This window comes from Xenopus tropicalis, chromosome 7 (genome assembly GCF_000004195.4).
Source record: "Xenopus tropicalis strain Nigerian chromosome 7, UCB_Xtro_10.0, whole genome shotgun sequence".
Taxonomy (NCBI): domain Eukaryota; kingdom Metazoa; phylum Chordata; class Amphibia; order Anura; family Pipidae; genus Xenopus; species Xenopus tropicalis.
This window is the reverse complement of record NC_030683.2, coordinates 118932119-118950191: the sequence shown is the minus strand read 5'-3', so window position 1 is coordinate 118950191 and position 18073 is coordinate 118932119. Positions and strand designations below refer to the sequence as shown.

The following is an 18073-nucleotide window of genomic DNA, read 5'->3' as shown; positions in this document are numbered from 1 at the left end:
GGCCAGACACGGGTCTATAAATAGAGGGTAGGGTTCGGGCTGGGAGTAAAACTCGACATCACTAAGGCTGATGCCAGACGAGGCGTTTTTAAGCTGCATATTTTCTAATTCGGCGGCTGAAAAACGCACAATATCATCATCCATAGAAATAAATTAAAGGAGAAGGAAAAGCTAAGTCACTTGGGGGTGCCAAAATGTTAGGCACCCCCAAGTGACTTGAATCGCTTACCTTCTACCCAGGGCTGGTGCCCCTGTATGGAGAGAACAGCACCAGCCCGGGGTAGCAGCGATCGCTTCCTTCTTCGCTGCGCGCGCATGCGCAGTAGAGTGAAAAGCCGAACTTTAACAGAGAAGTCGGCTTTTTCACGCTACTGCGCATGCGCCGGACTCGGTGTCGCAGCGAAACGAAGGCGGAAAGAAGAAGCGCATCGCCCCAGGTGCCCCGGGCTGGTGCGGTTTTCTCCTACCAGGGGCACCAGCCCGGGGTACGAGGTAAGAGATTCAAGTCACTTGGGGGTGCTTAGCATTTTAGCACCCCCAAGTGACTTAGCCTTTCCTTCCCCTTTAAACAGTCTCGATGGAAAACACACTATGCGTAAATACGCTAGAAAACGCCTTACCATGGACTTTTCATGCATTTGCCGAAATACGCAGTTATTTGCACAGCAACCTATTCCTATGTATGCACAAAGGCAGCTGCCAGACCTTGCGGAAATACGCAGCGTTTTTTACTATTAGCACCATGGGAAACGGGATTTGCCACGTCATCAGTACTAGGCTGAAAAACGCCATAGTCAGGGGCTGTGTGGCTTGTGCAGCGTTTTTAGGCGGAGAAAATACGCAGCGTAAAAACGCCACGTCTGGCATCAGCCTTAAGCCCAGCTATTCTCCATTCCTCAGGCAGGTCACAGCCTTATACAGCACTATTTTAAATGTTCTGTGGACTTAAAAATGTCTATAATTTAAGATCCAACAGTAGATGGCGAAATTTATTCTTTCTTGCTTTGTTTGGCTATCAAAGTGGCGCATAAGAAAACGTGGGAACGCGGCTAAAAAAATTTGAGAAAAGTGCACAAAATTGAGAGAAGACACGACTGAAACTTTTATGAACGATTTTGCAAGTTTTGTCACAGTCTATAAAGCATGATTGCTAATAAACTTGATGAACAACTTGAATGCTAAATATAGACTCTGTGGCATCTCAACAGGTTTTTGGGTTTTTTTGACGTCTTGACAAACCTAGAATAGTCTTGGTAGAAAACGTAATCACAATTTTTCCGCGATTGCTGTTCCTGTCCTTAGAAAAATTGATGATTTGTGATTTTTGAGAAGACAAAATTCCAACTTTCTCCCTCCCCCTAAGGTGGGGTCACTGACCCTCTTTCTGTGCGAGTATTTGGGAAGCTCCACAGGTGCACCCCCTTCATTCCCATCTTTATATCTGTATGTAACCGACCCAGCCATTCAGTAGTATCAGAGAGATGCCTAATGGAAGGGCCACGCAAGGTAGCGCTTGTATCTAATATTCCTTCTTCAGTGGCATGTGGGCAGGCACTGCTTCGGTAGTATTTATATTGCCAGCAGATACAAATATATATAAAATGTAAATAGTGATGGACCGAAATGTACTTTTTTGTGTTTTTTTTCCTGGCTTGTGGAGATGCAACTGACTCGGTCATAGATAGAACACTACTGTTCACTGGTCCTTTCTCTTCCTATTTGATATAATTACCCCTTATTGGGGGCAGAACAGCCCTATTGGGTTTATTTCATGGTTAAATGATTCCCTTTTCTCTGTAATAATAAAACAGTACCTGTACTTGATCCCAACTAAGATATAATTACCCCTTATTGGGGGCAGAACAGCCCTATTGGGTTTATTTCATGGTTAAATTATTCCCTTTTCTCTGTAATAATAAAACAGTACCTGTACTTGATCCCAACTAAGATATAATTACCCCTTATTGGGGGCAGAACAGCCCTATTGGGTTTATTTCATGTTTAAATGATTCCCTTTTCTCTGTAATAATAAAACAGTACCTGTACTTGATCCCAACTAAGATATAATTACCCCTTATTGGGGCAGAACAGCCCTATTGGGTTTATTTCATGGTTAAATGATTCCCTTTTCTCTGTAATAATAAAACAGTACCTGTACTTGATCCCAACTAAGATATAATTACCCCTTATTGGGGGCAGAACAGTCCTATTTGGTTTATTCAATATTTAAATGATATTTAGCAGACTTAAATTATGGAGATCCAAATTACGGAAAACCCCAGGATGCAAGCATTCTGGATAACAGGTCCCATACCTGTACAAGAAACCATAAAAGAGAGGTGTAGCTGCAGGAAAAGCCCTAAGGATGCTTATAGTCTATACCAGTGTCCCCAACCAGTGGCTTGCGTGGAACATGTTGCTCATCACCCCCTTTTATGTTGTTCCTACCAGCTTCAAACTAGGTGGTCATTATTTAATTTTTGGCTTGAATTGAAGGTTGGAAGCCGGTTTTACTCCAAGCAGAACCTCCCTGTTGCAGGCAAGCAGGCCACATGGGGCTGCCAAATAGCCAATCACAGCCCTTATTTGGTATCCCCAAGGAAGTTTATTCATGCTTATGAGTAAATAAGGTTGGGGATCACTGGTCTGTACAAAGAGATAGCAAACCTTCCCTGGTACCAATACCACAGTAGCATTCTACAGTGAAGCAGAGAGGATAATGAGTAAAAATGAAGATTACACAATAGCGAATACATAACATTCACAACAATATCTCACACCTTACTCATGCAGCGCTGAGAATTCACACCCACACACAATGCAATTTTCTAGCTCAGATAAATTGTATTTAGGGCTGATCAAAAATAAAACAAAAAGTCAATGTGTAGACAAAGCACAGCCGACGTGTTCACTGAGCTCAGGAGTAGCTGGGAAGGGGGATCATACAATACACGCATTTGTTGGTAAAGACAGAACATATATTTATTTCTGTTTCCCACAAAAGTTTGGTTTTTTAATTTATTTACTTAAAAAAATTCATTTGCGCTGAATCTGAAACCAAACGTCAGGAATCCAAACTACTTAACCGATGTCTTGAGATGGGGCTCGTTAATGGTAATGGCACAGGTTATTGCTTGGCGCCAAAGCTTGTGAAATTGTCCCAAGCTGCTTCCCATTGCAGCGCGGCTATGGCACACCTGCCTGCCATCTTACTTGTGGTATCAGTCCCACGAGTCTGTGTAACGAATGCCGATTCTCGCTGCCCACAATGAGAAGAGATGCGGAATAAATGCCAGCACTTTTTGAAGAGCAAAATGTAACCTTGTGAGACTGGAGGAGATCCCCACTAAACCAACATGGCTACCCCATATCAGAGTACCCAGCTTTACCTCTACAGCCCCAATCAAACAAATGTGAGAAATGATGAGAGTAGCACCAAGTAGTGATAATGGTATGGCATTGGGGGGGGAAATTATCGGGGGAAATAATGCATTTTCCCCCAGCATTTGTTCAGCAAAAAAGAAAAAAAAAAATCTCTTTTTCAAGCTACTTAGTCAACTAAACTTACTACAGACTCCCCCGTTCCATAAAGTAGCAAACTTATTTTGCCAGCATTTATTCTGTCAATGACAATGGGTGGTCTTTTCTGGCTAATTTGTTGCTGAAGCCATTTGCCCTTTTTTCTGTAAAAGCGGCGCTGTACAGAGCAGACAGTAACACATCTGTAAAAACTGTTTGACCAAAGTAAATCCACAAATATCTAAGAAACCGGTCTGTTTACAAAATATACAACACTGTATAGTCTGATATCAGTCTGATATACACACACCAAGCAGGGCCACTGCACATCGCACCAGATCCAGTCCCAGGTGAAGGCCAGGTGTGAGCCCATTATTTGGAAATCCTGAAAATGCCCAGTCTGATGTGGCAGGTTGCCTCTTATGTTGTCTCAGGTTATCATTGGCTCTTACTCCTGCGGTACCACAACATACGGCTGGTGGGGAATGCACTTCTGTCGCTCGTTGCAGTTGTAGATCCAACGAGGCCGGACAAAAGACACGTTTGCATTTTCATTAAGAGCCTGGCAGTGAAAGGGGGCAGTTAATAACAATGACTATGTGAATATGTAAGCCTTAGTGCGGTCAGTGTGGGTCTGTATGTGAGTGGATAGGTCAGTGTGGGTCTGTATGTGAGTGGATAGATAGGTCAGTGTGGGTCTGTATGTGAGTGGATAGATAGGTCAGTATGGGTCTGTATGTGAGTGGATAGATAGGTCAGTATGGGTCTGTATGTGAGTGGATAGATAGGTCAGTATGGGTCTGTATGTGAGTGGATAGATAGGTCAGTGTGGGTCTGTATGTGAGTGGATAGATAGGTCAGTATGGGTCTGTATGTGAGTGTATAGATAGGTCAGTGTGGGTCTGTATGTGAGTGTATAGATAGGTCAGTGTGGGTCTGTATGTGAGTGGATAGATAGGTCAGTATGGGTCTGTATGTGAGTGTATAGATAGGTCAGTGTGGGTCTGTATGTGAGTGTATAGATAGGTCAGTATGGGTCTGTATGTGAGCGGATAGATAGGTCAGTATGGGTCTGTATGTGAGTGGATAGATAGGTCAGTGTGGGTCTGTATGTGAGTGGATAGATAGGTCAGTGTGGGTCTGTATGTGAGTGGATAGATAGGTCAGTGTGGGTCTGTATGTGAGTGGATAGATAGGTCAGTATGGGTCTGTATGTGAGTGGATAGATAGGTCAGTGTGGGTCTGTATGTGAGTGTATAGATAGGTCAGTATGGGTCTGTATGTGAGTGGATAGATAGGTCAGTGTGGGTCTGTATGTGAGTGGATAGGTCAGTGTGGGTCTGTATGTGAGTGGATAGGTCAGTATGGGTCTGTATGTGAGTGGATAGATAGGTCAGTATGGGTCTGTATGTGAGTGGATAGATAGGTCAGTGTGGGTCTGTATGTGAGTGGATAGATAGGTCAGTATGGGTCTGTATGTGTGTGGATAGATAGGTCAGTATGGGTCAGTGTGGGTCTGTATGTGAGTGGATAGATAGGTCAGTGTGGGTCTGTATGTGAGTGGATAGGTCAGTGTGGGTCTGTATGTGAGTGGATAGGTCAGTATGGGTCTGTATGTGAGTGGATAGATAGGTCAGTATGGGTCTGTATGTGAGTGGATAGATAGGTCAGTGTGGGTCTGTATGTGAGTGTATAGATAGGTCAGTATGGGTCTGTATGTGAGTGGATAGATAGGTCAGTATGGGTCTGTATGTGAGTGGATAGGTCAGTGTGGGTCTGTATGTGAGTGGATAGATAGGTCAGTGTGGGTCTGTATGTGAGTGGATAGGTCAGTGTGGGTCTGTATGTGAGTGGATAGATAGGTCAGTGTGGGTTGATAGATAGGTCAGTGTGGGTCTGTATGTGAGTGGATAGATAGGTCAGTGTGGGTCTGTATGTGAGTGGATAGGTCAGTGTGGGTCTGTATGTGAGTGGATAGGTCAGTATGGGTCTGTATGTGAGTGGATAGATAGGTCAGTATGGGTCTGTATGTGAGTGGATAGATAGGTCAGTGTGGGTCTGTATGTGAGTGGATAGATAGGTCAGTATGGGTCTGTATGTGTGTGGATAGATAGGTCAGTATGGGTCAGTGTGGGTCTGTATGTGAGTGGATAGATAGGTCAGTGTGGGTCTGTATGTGAGTGGATAGGTCAGTGTGGGTCTGTATGTGAGTGGATAGGTCAGTATGGGTCTGTATGTGAGTGGATAGATAGGTCAGTATGGGTCTGTATGTGAGTGGATAGATAGGTCAGTGTGGGTCTGTATGTGAGTGGATAGGTCAGTATGGGTCTGTATGTGAGTGGATAGATAGGTCAGTATGGGTCTGTATGTGTGTGGATAGATAGGTCAGTGTGGGTCTGTATGTGAGTGGATAGATAGGTCAGTGTGGGTCTGTATGTGAGTGGATAGATAGGTCAGTGTGGGTCTGTATGTGAGTGGATAGGTCAGTGTGGGTCTGTATGTGAGTGGATAGATAGGTCAGTGTGGGTCTGTATGTGAGTGGATAGGTCAGTGTGGGTCTGTATGTGAGTGGATAGATAGGTCAGTGTGGGTCTGTATGTGAGTGGATAGATAGGTCAGTATGGGTCTGTATGTGAGTGGATAGATAGGTCAGTATGGGTCTGTATGTGAGTGGATAGATAGGTCAGTATGGGTCTGTATGTGAGTGGATAGATAGGTCAGTGTGGGTCTGTATGTGAGTGGATAGATAGGTCAGTGTGGGTCTGTATGTGAGTGGATAGATAGGTCAGTATGGGTCTGTATGTGAGTGGATAGGTCAGTGTGGGTCTGTATGTGAGTGGATAGATAGGTCAGTGTGGGTCTGTATGTGAGTGGATAGATAGGTCAGTGTGGGTCTGTATGTGAGTGGATAGGTCAGTGTGGGTCTGTATGTGAGTGGATAGATAGGTCAGTGTGGGTCTGTATGTGAGTGGATAGATAGGTCAGTATGGGTCTGTATGTGAGTGGATAGATAGGTCAGTATGGGTCTGTATGTGAGTGGATAGATAGGTCAGTATGGGTCTGTATGTGAGTGGATAGATAGGTCAGTGTGGGTCTGTATGTGAGTGGATAGATAGGTCAGTGTGGGTCTGTATGTGAGTGGATAGATAGGTCAGTATGGGTCTGTATGTGAGTGGATTGATAGGTCAGTATAGGTTTGTGTGTGTTGGATTTACTTGATAGACTCTGGTCTATTTTCAACCCTATGTAACTATGTAAATCACATGAAATACTTACATCTTCAAAACGGTCATCCCATTCCTGGGCGGTGATCACAAACTGGACTTTTTCATTCATGTACTCCTCCAGCTCTCTACCGACACCAACAGAGTGAGACAAAGAAAGATGTGTGATTTAATAACAAGATGGGGGTAGATATGTCCCTAGAAGAATTTTGACAAAGGCTTGGGAGTAACGGGGGTGGGAGGGCAATGGAAGGTGTGTGTGTGCAGGGAGTGCATATGGGGGCATGACTGCCATCTTTGAACTGTGCTATTAAAAAGGGTTAATTTGCAGTCATACTCACAGAATAAACATATTGGTAATTAGTATTTAGGTTAATAAGGAACATGTGTATAATCCATTTTAATGACTTCCAAATAGGTTTTTCATTAAGCATTCCCTTTCTACCCATCCCACTCTACCCCTTGTTTGTGCCTCAAAAATGCTCTTAACCAGCTAGCGCTGCTCACATCAGCGAATCACACTCAGCAGAGCCGGCATTCTAGCGGGGGATGAAGCAGCAGATGCAAGCGGCACCTAATTAAATAGCAATAATGGCGCTGCTAAATGCGCAGCTTACCCATTGAAAGCAGTGATGTATCTGTGCAGCATCCGGCGCTCAGCAGCAGGGAACTCGCCATAGAGAAAGAACTTCTTCCCCAGGAACAGATCTGTGTGAGAAATCACTTTCACAGTCACATAAAGCATATCTGGCAGCAGATGGGATCTATAATCTTGTTATGCTTTGTGTGCGGGTAAAGCTGGCATCAAGCTCTGAACAGAGAAGCACACACTGGGGCAGAGCAAATGCCAGGGGAATCTTACAGCACAACCGATATGGCATGAATGGTTGGACTGGGAAACAGAGAAGCAATAGCAGGAAATGAGGGGGGTAAGAAGCCAGATACTAGGAATGGGTGGGAGAAAAGGAATGGAAGACAGATTAAAGGCAGTGGAGGAAAGGAAGATCAAATGGCAAGATAGATTTCAATACAAATGTTGCAGGACTGGGTTCTATTTCTTACATACCGGGCAGTTCGGGGATGGGAAGGTCCGGCTCTGGTTCCTCCTCCACGTCGGTGTTCTCATCAGTAGAGCCGGCGTATGGATCCTCGGGTTCAGCCTTAATGGCAGCTGCCTTCTTGCCTTGTTTCTCTTCATGGAACCTGAGGGATGGGGGGGGGCGGATTTTCTATTTATAATACAGCATGGAACCAAGGGTAGCCCAGGTCAGCTACATGCAAGCAACAAGAACCTACCTCCTTAGCTCTTCTTCTGTATCTTCCCCAGAATCCTCCAGATGGGGTTGCCTCTTACCTTGAAAAACAATGGTCAAGGTTATTCATTTTCAGCCCATCTCTACTCTGCTACTTGCATTTCCTCATCCTGCTCCCCCTTATCCATGCAGGAAATAAAGTAAAGTACAATTCTATTTCTAATTCAGCTTTCCTCTGCGTTTCCTTAGCCTCCCGCATTCTGCCCCCTAAACTTTCCTAACCGTATGCTAATGCCCCCCAATACCTGTGGCTTCCTCATCAGTGCTTGCGTTGTATTCATCCTCCTGTTTAGGTGTGTTGTTTGCTTTTGAGGAAACTATTCTGGGATTTTCATCCTCTGTTTCTTCGTCTTCACTTTTTATTGGAGTTTTCTTGACTTTGACCTTGGATGGACTCGGCGAAGGCCTTTTGTGGTTTGTGCGGCTGGGATCTGGAGTCTACAAATACAAAATAAAAATATTCTAACTGCTCTTCAGCAGTAAAGCTAGCTGCTGAGTGTTCTACCCCATATCAGAAAACAATGTCTATGACCCTAGAGGGCCCCTTCTGAGAGGAAACGCCATCCAAGGCCTCGTCTCTGATCTCACCGAAAGTATTGGCAAGTAGATACAGTGTCAGAGTCCTCAAAAGAAATCCTACAGAGTTACCCCGAGCAACAGGGTCTTCTCCACCCCCTAATTTACAATACTATGTAATTACCGGCTTATGTGGAGCTTTGGGGCGTTCATCTTCCTCACTATCATCCTCTTCATCACTACTGGAATCAGCTGAACCCAACAGGTACCTAAACAAACAGACAGAACTTAAAAGAGTCGCTTTCTGGTACACGCAAGAACAATCTGCATCAAATGACCAAATGACTGCATTAAGTGCATGTAATAAAATATAACACACAGTACAATCCCACAACAGTCCCTTGCTGCAGCCTACAGAGCTACAGGATAAACCTTGTTTATATATATTATATATATATATATATATATATACATATACATACAGTGGCTTGCAAAAGTATTCGGCCCCCTTGAACTTCTCCACAAAGTTGGCCTTTATGGAAGAGTGGCAAGAAGAAAGCCATTGTTAACAGAAAACCATAAGAAGTCCCGTTTGCAGTTTGCCACAAGCCATGTGGGGGACACAGCAAGCATGTGGAAAAAGGTGCTCTGGTCAGATGAGACCAAAATGGAACTTTTTGGCCAAAATGCAAAATGCTATGTGTGGCGGAAAACTAACACTGCACATCACTCTGAACACACCATCCCCACTGTCACATATGGGGGGGCAGCATCATGCTCTAGGGGGGCTTCTCTTCAGCAGGGACAGGGAAGCTGCTCAGAGTTGATGGGAAGATGGATGGAGCCAAATACAGGGCAATCTTGGAAGAAAACCTCTTGGAGTCTGCAAAAGACTTGAGACTGGGGCGGAGGTTCACCTTCCAGCAGGACAACGACCCTAAACATAAAGCCAGGGCAACAATGGAATGGTTTAAAACAAAACATATCCATGTGTTAGAATGGCCCAGTCAAAGTCCAGATCTAAATCCAATCGAGAATCTGTGGCAAGATCTGAAAACTGCTGTTCCCAAACGCTGTCCATCTAATCTGACTGAGCTGGAGCTGTTTTGCAAAGAAGAATGGGCAAGGATTTCAGTCTGTAGATGTGCAAAGCTGGTAGAGACATACCCTAAAAGCCTGGCAACTGTAATTGCAGCAAAAGGTGGTTCTACAAAGTATTGACTCAGGGGGCTGAATAATTACGCACACCCCACTTTGCAGTTATTTATTTGTAAAAAATGTTTGGAATCATGTATGATTTTCGTTCCACTTCTCACGTGTACACCACTTTGTATTGGTCTTTCACGTGGAATTCCAATAAAATTGATTCATGTTTGTGGCTGTAATGTGACAAAATGTGGAAAAGTTCAAGGGGGCTGAATACTTTTGCAAGCCACTGTATATATTTATTAGAGGTAAAGTCCTTTTTTATGCTGGCTATAGCATTGTAAGTAAGTTATCTTTTTCCAGACAGTTTTTTCCCAGGCAAACAATAGTTTCAAACCAACTCTATGCACTTACTGCTTGTACGGCAGCCGTTGCTTTTTCTTGTAGCAGTCCAGGATCCACTCCTTTCGCACGATGATACCCCCCGCTGATTTCACCTGGCTGAATTTAGGGGTATTTGCAAAAGCACATCTGGAAACAGAAAAACTCAAGTGAGTAAAATTACTGTCTGGCGCATTAAAAAACTCTAACCCCAATATGTAATAAAAGGCATTAAGTTTGCCCAGGTGCAGTAATCCATAGCAACCAATAAGATGCTTGCTTTTAAACAGGTGACCAGTAAATGCTACCTGCTGATTGGTTACTGCACCTGGGCATATTTAATTCCTTTTATTACATCACCCCTTATATGTAGTGCCAAATCTAACCAGCTAAACGACAACGTCCCATGATTAGGGGAATATACTTTTCTAAAGTTAACTTTTAGTATGTTATAGAATGGTCAATTCTAAGCTCACTCCCTGGTTGCTAAGGTAACTTGGACCTGAGCAACCAAATAGCTGCTGAAACTCCACACGGGAGAGCTCCTGAAGTGACATTGAAATAACTAAAAATCTTCAAATAATAAAAAATGAAGACCAATTGCAAATTGTCTCAGCATATTACTCTCTACATCATGTTATAAGATAACTTAAAGGCGAACAACCGCTTTAAGTACATTTTGCCCTTTCCTAAGTATGACATGCACCATTCCCAAGAAAATGGCACGTTCTACTTCAAGCTCTTTTTTCCCTCTTATTCAAGGGAGATACTCCCTGTACGTACATGAGATGAGTACTGTCTGGGGTCCAATCTGGCCTGTACTTGGCTCCCATCTCTAATGCTTTATCACGGAGGTCAGATCGGAAGGGATTCTGAAAGCCACTTAGCACAAACACTGTGCCCTGCAGAATGCGACCCAGTTCCATTTGCTGAGGAGCCGGTGAGGACTTTTTCTGGGCAGGCTTCTCCGATGGAGAAGGCTTCTTTGTAGGAGGGACAGTCTGTGTTTCAACTGCAGGAAAGAACACAATATATTACATAGTTAGCTCAGCATATAGATCACTTCACAAAAGCAGGTGAAAATCCCTCCATGGGCCCTAAAGACATACTATATATCAGTGTTCCCCAACCAGTGGCTCGTGAGTAACATGTTGCTCCCCAACCCCTTGGATGTTGCTCTCAGTGGCCTCAAAGCATGTGATTATTTTTGAATTCCTGGTAAGGAGGCAGGTTTTGGTTGCATAAAAACCAAGTATAATGACAAACAGAGCCTTCTGTAGGCTGTCAGTCCACATAGGGGCTATTAAGCTGCCAATTATAGCTCTTATTTGCACTCCCAGGAACCTTTTTCATGTGTTGCTCCCCAACACTTTTTTCAATTAAATGTGGCTCACGGGTATAAAAGGTTGGGGATCCCTGCTATATATTAACCCTGCCACAGATATGCTATGTAATATTATGACACTACAACATACCCAGACGTGGAATTAAATCTCAAGGCTCACAGAAATCACGTGACAGGTACGCTGCTACTGTGTCCCAGCCTCAAGGTGTCATCCAAGTGAAGGAAAAAAAAAATTTTTTTTACCTTTTGGCTTTTTGGGTGCTGGCTGTGATGTGCTCTCTTTGGCGGAAGATGGGGACTTATTGACTTCGTGTTTCTTGACTGCCGAGTGGCTTGAGGGTTCTTTACTGAACTCAAACTTCCGTTTACCAGATGACGGTTCCTAGAGAGAACAGCAACTGCTCAGAACAAACTAGAACTTCACTGGCATTGGTCTTTGGATGTTAAAGGGGACCAATTCTTTGTATTTGTTTAATGAAAACATTGAGACAAATATATTTCCCCTCTTACTTTTGTCCATAAGCTCCTATGCTGCCGTTACCAACTCATCTTTCCAACTTGACCCTCAGTAAAAATACATTATTTCTTGCTGTCTGACCACAACCTTCCTTTTTAAGCTCTAGAAGACTTTCTGTAGTCTCAATCCCCCTATACGTAGCCAGCAAGGGTTATGGGTTAGTGCCCAAAGGGACATGGTGTAACATCTCTGGGACACAGCTGACAATAAAGCTGCCACATTTGGAACATCTGTAGCGCATACATGGGTATGATAGGTATACCCTATGCTGATAGAGGAGACAGAGGCGGTCGGTGTATCCATGCCCACACCCAACTTACTCACCTTTGGGATGTTATTACTTGGTGGGGTTTTAACAGTCTGTTTTTCAGTGCTGGAGCTGGCCTCTCCTGTGCCCTGTAATGTCGCAGACGCATAGCTTTGTGTGGCTGGTGGAGCTGTAAAAGAACACAATAGCTAAGTGGCAGTATAAAGGGAATAGTGTTGGAGGGAGAATTTAAAAACTCTTAGTATGTTATAGAATGGTCAATTCTAAGCAACTTTTCAATTGCCCTTCATTATTTATGTGTTTTGAATAACTTGCCACCTTCTCTATGGAGTTTTGAAAAGGGGGTCACTGATCCGGCAGCCAGAAATCAATTGCTCTGTTAGGCTACAGTATTATTGTTATTGTTACTTTATTTTCTATTCAGTCCCTTTCCTATTCATATATCAGTTTCTCATTCAAACCACGCCCTGGTTGCTAAGGTAACTCTGACCCTAACAACCAAATAACTACTGAAACTCCAGGCTGGAGAGCTCCTGAACTGAAAATAATAAAAAATGAAGACCAATTGCAAAATATCTCAGAATATCACTCTCTACATCATAGTAAAAGTTAACTCAAAAGGTAAACAACCCCTTTATAGCTGTTTTGCCATATGGTTGCAGTACAAGCCATGAAGTAAAGTAACCCTATGACTCAAGAGTTACTGTACCTGCAATGTACCTAATAGCGTAGGTAATGCAATGCACACAGTTTCTGTACAAGTTTCAGGGGCACTCACACATTTCAGAAAATAACTAATAGAGGGAATTACAAGGGATATGTGCAGAATAGCTTACTTTTCGGAGGAGTAACCTGCGGCTTGCTGGTGCGGCTGAAAAACAGACTCCCGGGACGCATAGAAGGAGATGAGTTCTCTTCTTCCTTTACCATAAACTGCCCAAGTTTGGTCACTTTCTGCAGAAGAGCATAGTAATGATTTATAATCCATGGCAGCATAAACACAAGGTGAACTTTCCTAAACCGGCACTGTTCAAAATTAGGTCAGCCTGTCATGTAAGCTGATGAGACAGAGCTGAATGTGCAGGGAACCAGCAGAAAAGAAGATATGGGGGGGGCTACTGGGGCATCTTTGGGGGCACAGATCTTCCCTGCTAAAGGGCTGTGGTTGCCTTGGGCCAACCACAAGTTCTGGGATAAGTGCTGATTTGCAGTCTTAGATATCACTGGAACTACAACCTATGAATGATATAAAGTTTTACATGTTAGTAACCTTTGCTATTAGGTAAGTGATTAAATGAAGACGGGATTAAAAAGGGCATGAGCAAAGAAATATTTATGGTCCCCTATATCACAGATAATGAATTGTTCCTTATGTAGAACCCCTTGTATTTGCTTATGTATCAGTCAAGCAAGCACAGGTAGAATGCATACCGGTGAGGGAGCGGTGGGCGAGCCATCCTCTGGAGGGGAGTTCAGACGTATGAATGAAATACCATAAGCAAGGTTCTAATGAGACAAGAGAACATGAAATGGTTTATAGAAAAACGTGCATCCAGCTATATACTAAAGGCTTGCCAACAAACTCCACAGAAATTACCACACTTCAGCAAAGGAAAAGTGTACTTCTCATGCCTGATCCGCACCCAACCTGAACCCACAACGGTCGCCCAAATTTCAACTCTAACTTACCTGACCTCGACCCACACATCACAACAAATACTAATTGTATCTACATTCTGTTTGTTAATTATATATCCCACAAAGCTCTCCGCTCTGTAAGCAGACACTGCACACCTTAGTGTAGGGTTGGGTGCACACAATCTTCACCCGATCCCATTTCTTTTCAGCTGCTCCTTTCACGAGCTTGTCTGGTCCGAACATTCGCAGCCGATTCAGGTTGCTTTCATTCTTGCTCTCGCTAGGAGACATGAACGATGACATTCCCAGGAGGACCTATGCAGAGACAAGCAAGATGGGAATTGGCACATCAGGTCTGTATTCCTCACAACTGTACTAACTTGCTATCTGCATTTACATTCTGTGAGCTCTGGAGAGTAAAATGCTATAGCAAACTATCCCTAAGCAGGAACACACAGAGTTTTCGTCACTTTCTTCACTGACTCTATATCATTAATCACAAAGCGCTGAGGACACGGTATTGTATTTACCACACTATCCCTAAGTATGAGATTGGCCCTGGGTAGTTGATGGTGTCCAGAGTTCTCCTTAACCAGCAGCACCCCCATCCTCAAGGAGCACGACCAACTTAAATGCCATTTCCGTTTGCTAAATGTTTAGGGAGCTTTACAGACATAGGATGCTCTCGCTATAGCCTGTGCTTTTTCTGCCTCCATATTAATGGTAATCTTTTTTACTTTAATAAACAATCATCCCAACCACTGCATATGGCACTATAGGTACCTGCCATACCTCATATTCCTGCTCGCTGATTGAAGTGGAGTGTCCGACCAGCACTTCCACAAACGCAGAACCTTCATTGCCAATATCAATGCTGTGGACCTGCTCCTCCTTTTCAAACTGCAGAAAATCAAAGGCACCAGAGTAAGCTGAGGTCAGTACCCATGCACGTATAGGCACACACGGCATGAAATTAGAGCAGTAATTATTTTTTATTTCATTTATTGCTGTTATTTATATAGTGCAGCTACATTTCCGCAGCGCTTTTACAGAGATTATTCATCAGTCCCTGCCCCAGATCTTACAATCTAGGGTCCCTATCACATTCACACACACTATGGTCAGTTTAATCAGAAGCCAATTAACGTGCCTGTATGTTTTTAAAGTGTGGGAGGAAACCGACGTACCCAGATGAAACCCATGCAGTGAGAACATACAAATGCGTTGCAGAGAGAGCCCTGGTCGGGATTGAACTGAAGACCCCAGAACTGCAAGGCAGAAGTGCTACCCACAGAGCCACCATGTAATTAGCAAGTTATCTCTCAAAGGAACACACTTAGCAACTTTCCAAGGGTCTGCGCTGGGCAGCCACTAGGCAAAACCACTGGTTAGAAACAAACCCACCATAATCCCATACACATGCATTTCACCTAGCAAATCAGAAAGGTGTGTCTCTGCTGGTAGAAGCTATTGCACTGCGCCAACCTTTCAATTACCTTCACTTGACAGTCTTGAAAGAAATTAACTAGTTAATTAAAGGGCCAGTATAATGTCCTTATTCTCATTTTCAGTGAAATACAGGAAGCAAGCCATACCCTTAGGGAAGCATAGGATAAGCATGGCTACTGCTCAGTTGCTAATTCACAAAGCTTTCTCTCACTCACTCACTCTACATTCCATACCTGCAAAATGACGGAGATCTGCTTCTCCCCAGGGCGGGCGGCTTTCCATTTGCGGTATGTGTCGGCTTTCAGCAGGTTCTCTGCTGTGTGTGTCTGAGGAGCACAAAAGTTTGTCGACAGTTAAAGGTGAGGGTGTCTCTAACTGCCAAACCATTCCCATTGTGTATTTGTCAAACAGAATTCTGGGAGCGTTTACACTGGCTGTTCAAACAATGAGCTGTGTGTGTGTTATTTACCTGCTAACTAAACAGCATCAGAATGCTTGGCACTCATCCCTCATTGCTCCTACAAGGGTTGTGTGAAAGCACCAACACAGAAACCTCCTCACAATCCGCATAGAGGGAGCAATTTAGGGATATCGATGTAAGAACGACACCTGCACCATGTGCATTGCCTTAAAGGACAAGTAAACCCCATAGCCTTTTTGAAATATTTAAATACCTGTCACTCTGGTTGTTCAAAGGTTAATAGTAAGGCTGCAGCATCCCCTTAATCACATAGTATTCCTTCTCCTCCTGTAACCCACTTGCCTCCCCCTCCCTTAGGAACAGACTGTTGGCTCCTGGGCATGCTCAGTTCTTCTCAGGTTAGGTTACCAACCCACCCTCCAGTCTAGCAACCAATAAAGAGATGGCATTGCTGGTTCAGAAACTCAGCTCTAGCTGTCTGATCCTATTTTTTTCTCCCAACCTCCTCTTCTGAGCTCAGTTTAAGGATTACAATCCAAGCAGGACTTTTTATCAAAGTTCTGCCTGTGTAAGCCTGCATTCTTCATTGCATGAACTTTCCAGTGCACGTGCTGATGTGTGAAAGGGAAAATGGGCACCAGGTAAAAGCTTCTCATTGTTTCAGAAAAATGTGATGGGGCTTGCGATAAAGGGGATATATGCAGTACTAATGGTGTGTGGTATGGGAGGGGGCGGGTCAAACAGCGATTTAGGTGTATATTTATCATGCTGTGTAAAAAGTGGAGTGGAGCATTACTGGTGATGTTGCGCAACCAATCAGCAATTAGATTTCACCAGTTAGATAACCAAAGCAAAGCATCTGATTGGCTGCTATGAGCAACAGCACTGGTGATGTTTTACTCCACTTTTTACACAGCATGATAAATATACCCCTTTTTGTAAATCAAAGGATCCTTACTGTATCGGCGCTGCTACAGGAAACCACGTGCTTCAGTTTGATCTCAGGCATTATCCTCTGATATTGGCTCAAAGGACAGTAAAGAAGGATCTAGGCGCCTTGCGTCTGACACCGGGACCAGCAATGCCGAGTTCTGCGTCACGCCACCGCCATGGACTTGTAAATGGCAACTGGAATAAACAAAGAGAGAAACCAATGAATCACAAACCTGTCTGAGAAGCATATGAAATACAGGCTCTCGTTTGCACTTACAGCTTAATGGGATGAGGCGAGTTTCATATAAGTGTCCAACTTGTTACAACCCCATATTTTTGCCTCAGATTTGTCTTTTTGTTTTTGATCCAGGGACTGGTCCCATTGCCATCTTGGAGTCAGGAAGGAATTTTTTCCCCTCTGTGGCAAATTAGAGAGGCTTCAGATGGGGTTTTTGCCTTCCTCTGGATCAACTAGCAGTTAGGCAGGTTATATATAGGCATTATGGTTGAACCTGATGGACGTATGTCTTTTTTCAACCTAACTTACTATGTTACTATGTCTTCCTGCACAGGCACACTGCCAAATGTAAAACCACAACAGCAAAGCGACTTTAAGCAGGGTAGCCCCCTGTGTGGGTTATTAGTGAATACAATGTTTCAGGCTTGCCAATGGGAAGTCCCCCTGAAACATTGTATTTGCTATTAAGCCCCACATGAGGTGACCCCACTTGAAATGGCTTCTCTGTGCTGGTTCTACATTTGTAATAAACCAACTGTGAGGTGGCTTACTCTGTAAACAAAGCTCCAGGCGTATTATAAAGGAGAGGCAGTGGGTGTGCTGCTGTGATTGTTTTTTTTTTTTTTTTTTTTTAATATAGACTGCTTTATAACAAGGCGCATACACCAGCCAAATACAAGCAACATTCTGCTACTTCATGTCCCCCCACACTTGCCTCCCTAATGGGCTGTACCTGCCCACCCCCCTCTGTTTGCCAGTGGTTTTGCCCTTGTACACATTGGTAATGTGGGAGCCCTTGGCACATACAGGGGTATAGGGGGGCCAGGAGACTTGTGAGGGTCGCTAATGTACAGTATGAGGAACATAAGAAGAGACAGAGTGGTTAGAGTGGGAATATTTACACATAGACTAAGCCACTACACACAATACATCCCCTACACGCTGACTGCAGGGCAGCTGGCGCTCCACTAGCCTAATTACCCCCACTACCAGCTGAAATCTATGCGCACAAATAAGCATTCCCCAACGTACCAGTTTAGTTGTGTAACACACGTAAATGGACCACAAGGGAATCCGCGCAAAATTCTCCCACGCCGGACGCTGTTCTACTAGAGTAACTTCCGGCTGGCCGCCATCTTTGTACACCCGGAAGCGACTGCAAACC

General features: G+C 43.9%; 1 protein-coding gene across 2 annotated transcripts; it reads right to left on the bottom strand.

Annotated features, from left to right (window-relative positions):
* Window positions 1-2821: 2821 nt before the first annotated feature.
* Window positions 2822-18073, bottom strand: xrcc1 (X-ray repair complementing defective repair in Chinese hamster cells 1). Of its 2 annotated transcripts, none has more exons than XM_031905758.1 (18): window positions 17941-18073; window positions 16696-16865; window positions 15550-15642; window positions 14660-14767; window positions 14024-14182; window positions 13661-13735; window positions 13066-13183; window positions 12286-12398; window positions 11688-11826; window positions 10883-11111; window positions 10133-10249; window positions 8757-8841; window positions 8302-8494; window positions 8040-8097; window positions 7810-7946; window positions 7361-7451; window positions 6796-6871; window positions 2822-4081 (listed from the first exon to the last, which is right to left on the bottom strand). In XM_031905758.1, exons 2-18 carry the CDS (start codon window positions 16744-16746, stop codon window positions 3968-3970), a joined length of 1956 nt encoding a protein of 651 aa, XP_031761618.1. In that variant the 5' UTR covers window positions 16747-16865; window positions 17941-18073; the 3' UTR covers window positions 2822-3967. The 2 variants fall into 2 exon arrangements, with proteins under 2 accessions (XP_031761618.1, XP_031761619.1); XM_031905759.1 differs by lacking the exon at window positions 17941-18073 and adding an exon at window positions 16948-17050.

Coding starts and splice junctions, on each gene's coding strand:
- xrcc1 (XM_031905758.1), bottom strand. CDS start 16,746: ATGCCTGAGATCAAACTGAAGCACGTGGTTTCCTGTAGCAGCGCCGAT. Junction 8,842..10,132: donor CAACGGCTGCCGTACAAGCA/GTAAGTGCATAG, acceptor CTGTTTGTTTAG/GTACCTGTTGGGTTCAGCTG. Junction 7,947..8,039: donor ACAGAAGAAGAGCTAAGGAG/GTAGGTTCTTGT, acceptor CCCATCCCTCAG/GTTCCATGAAGAGAAACAAG.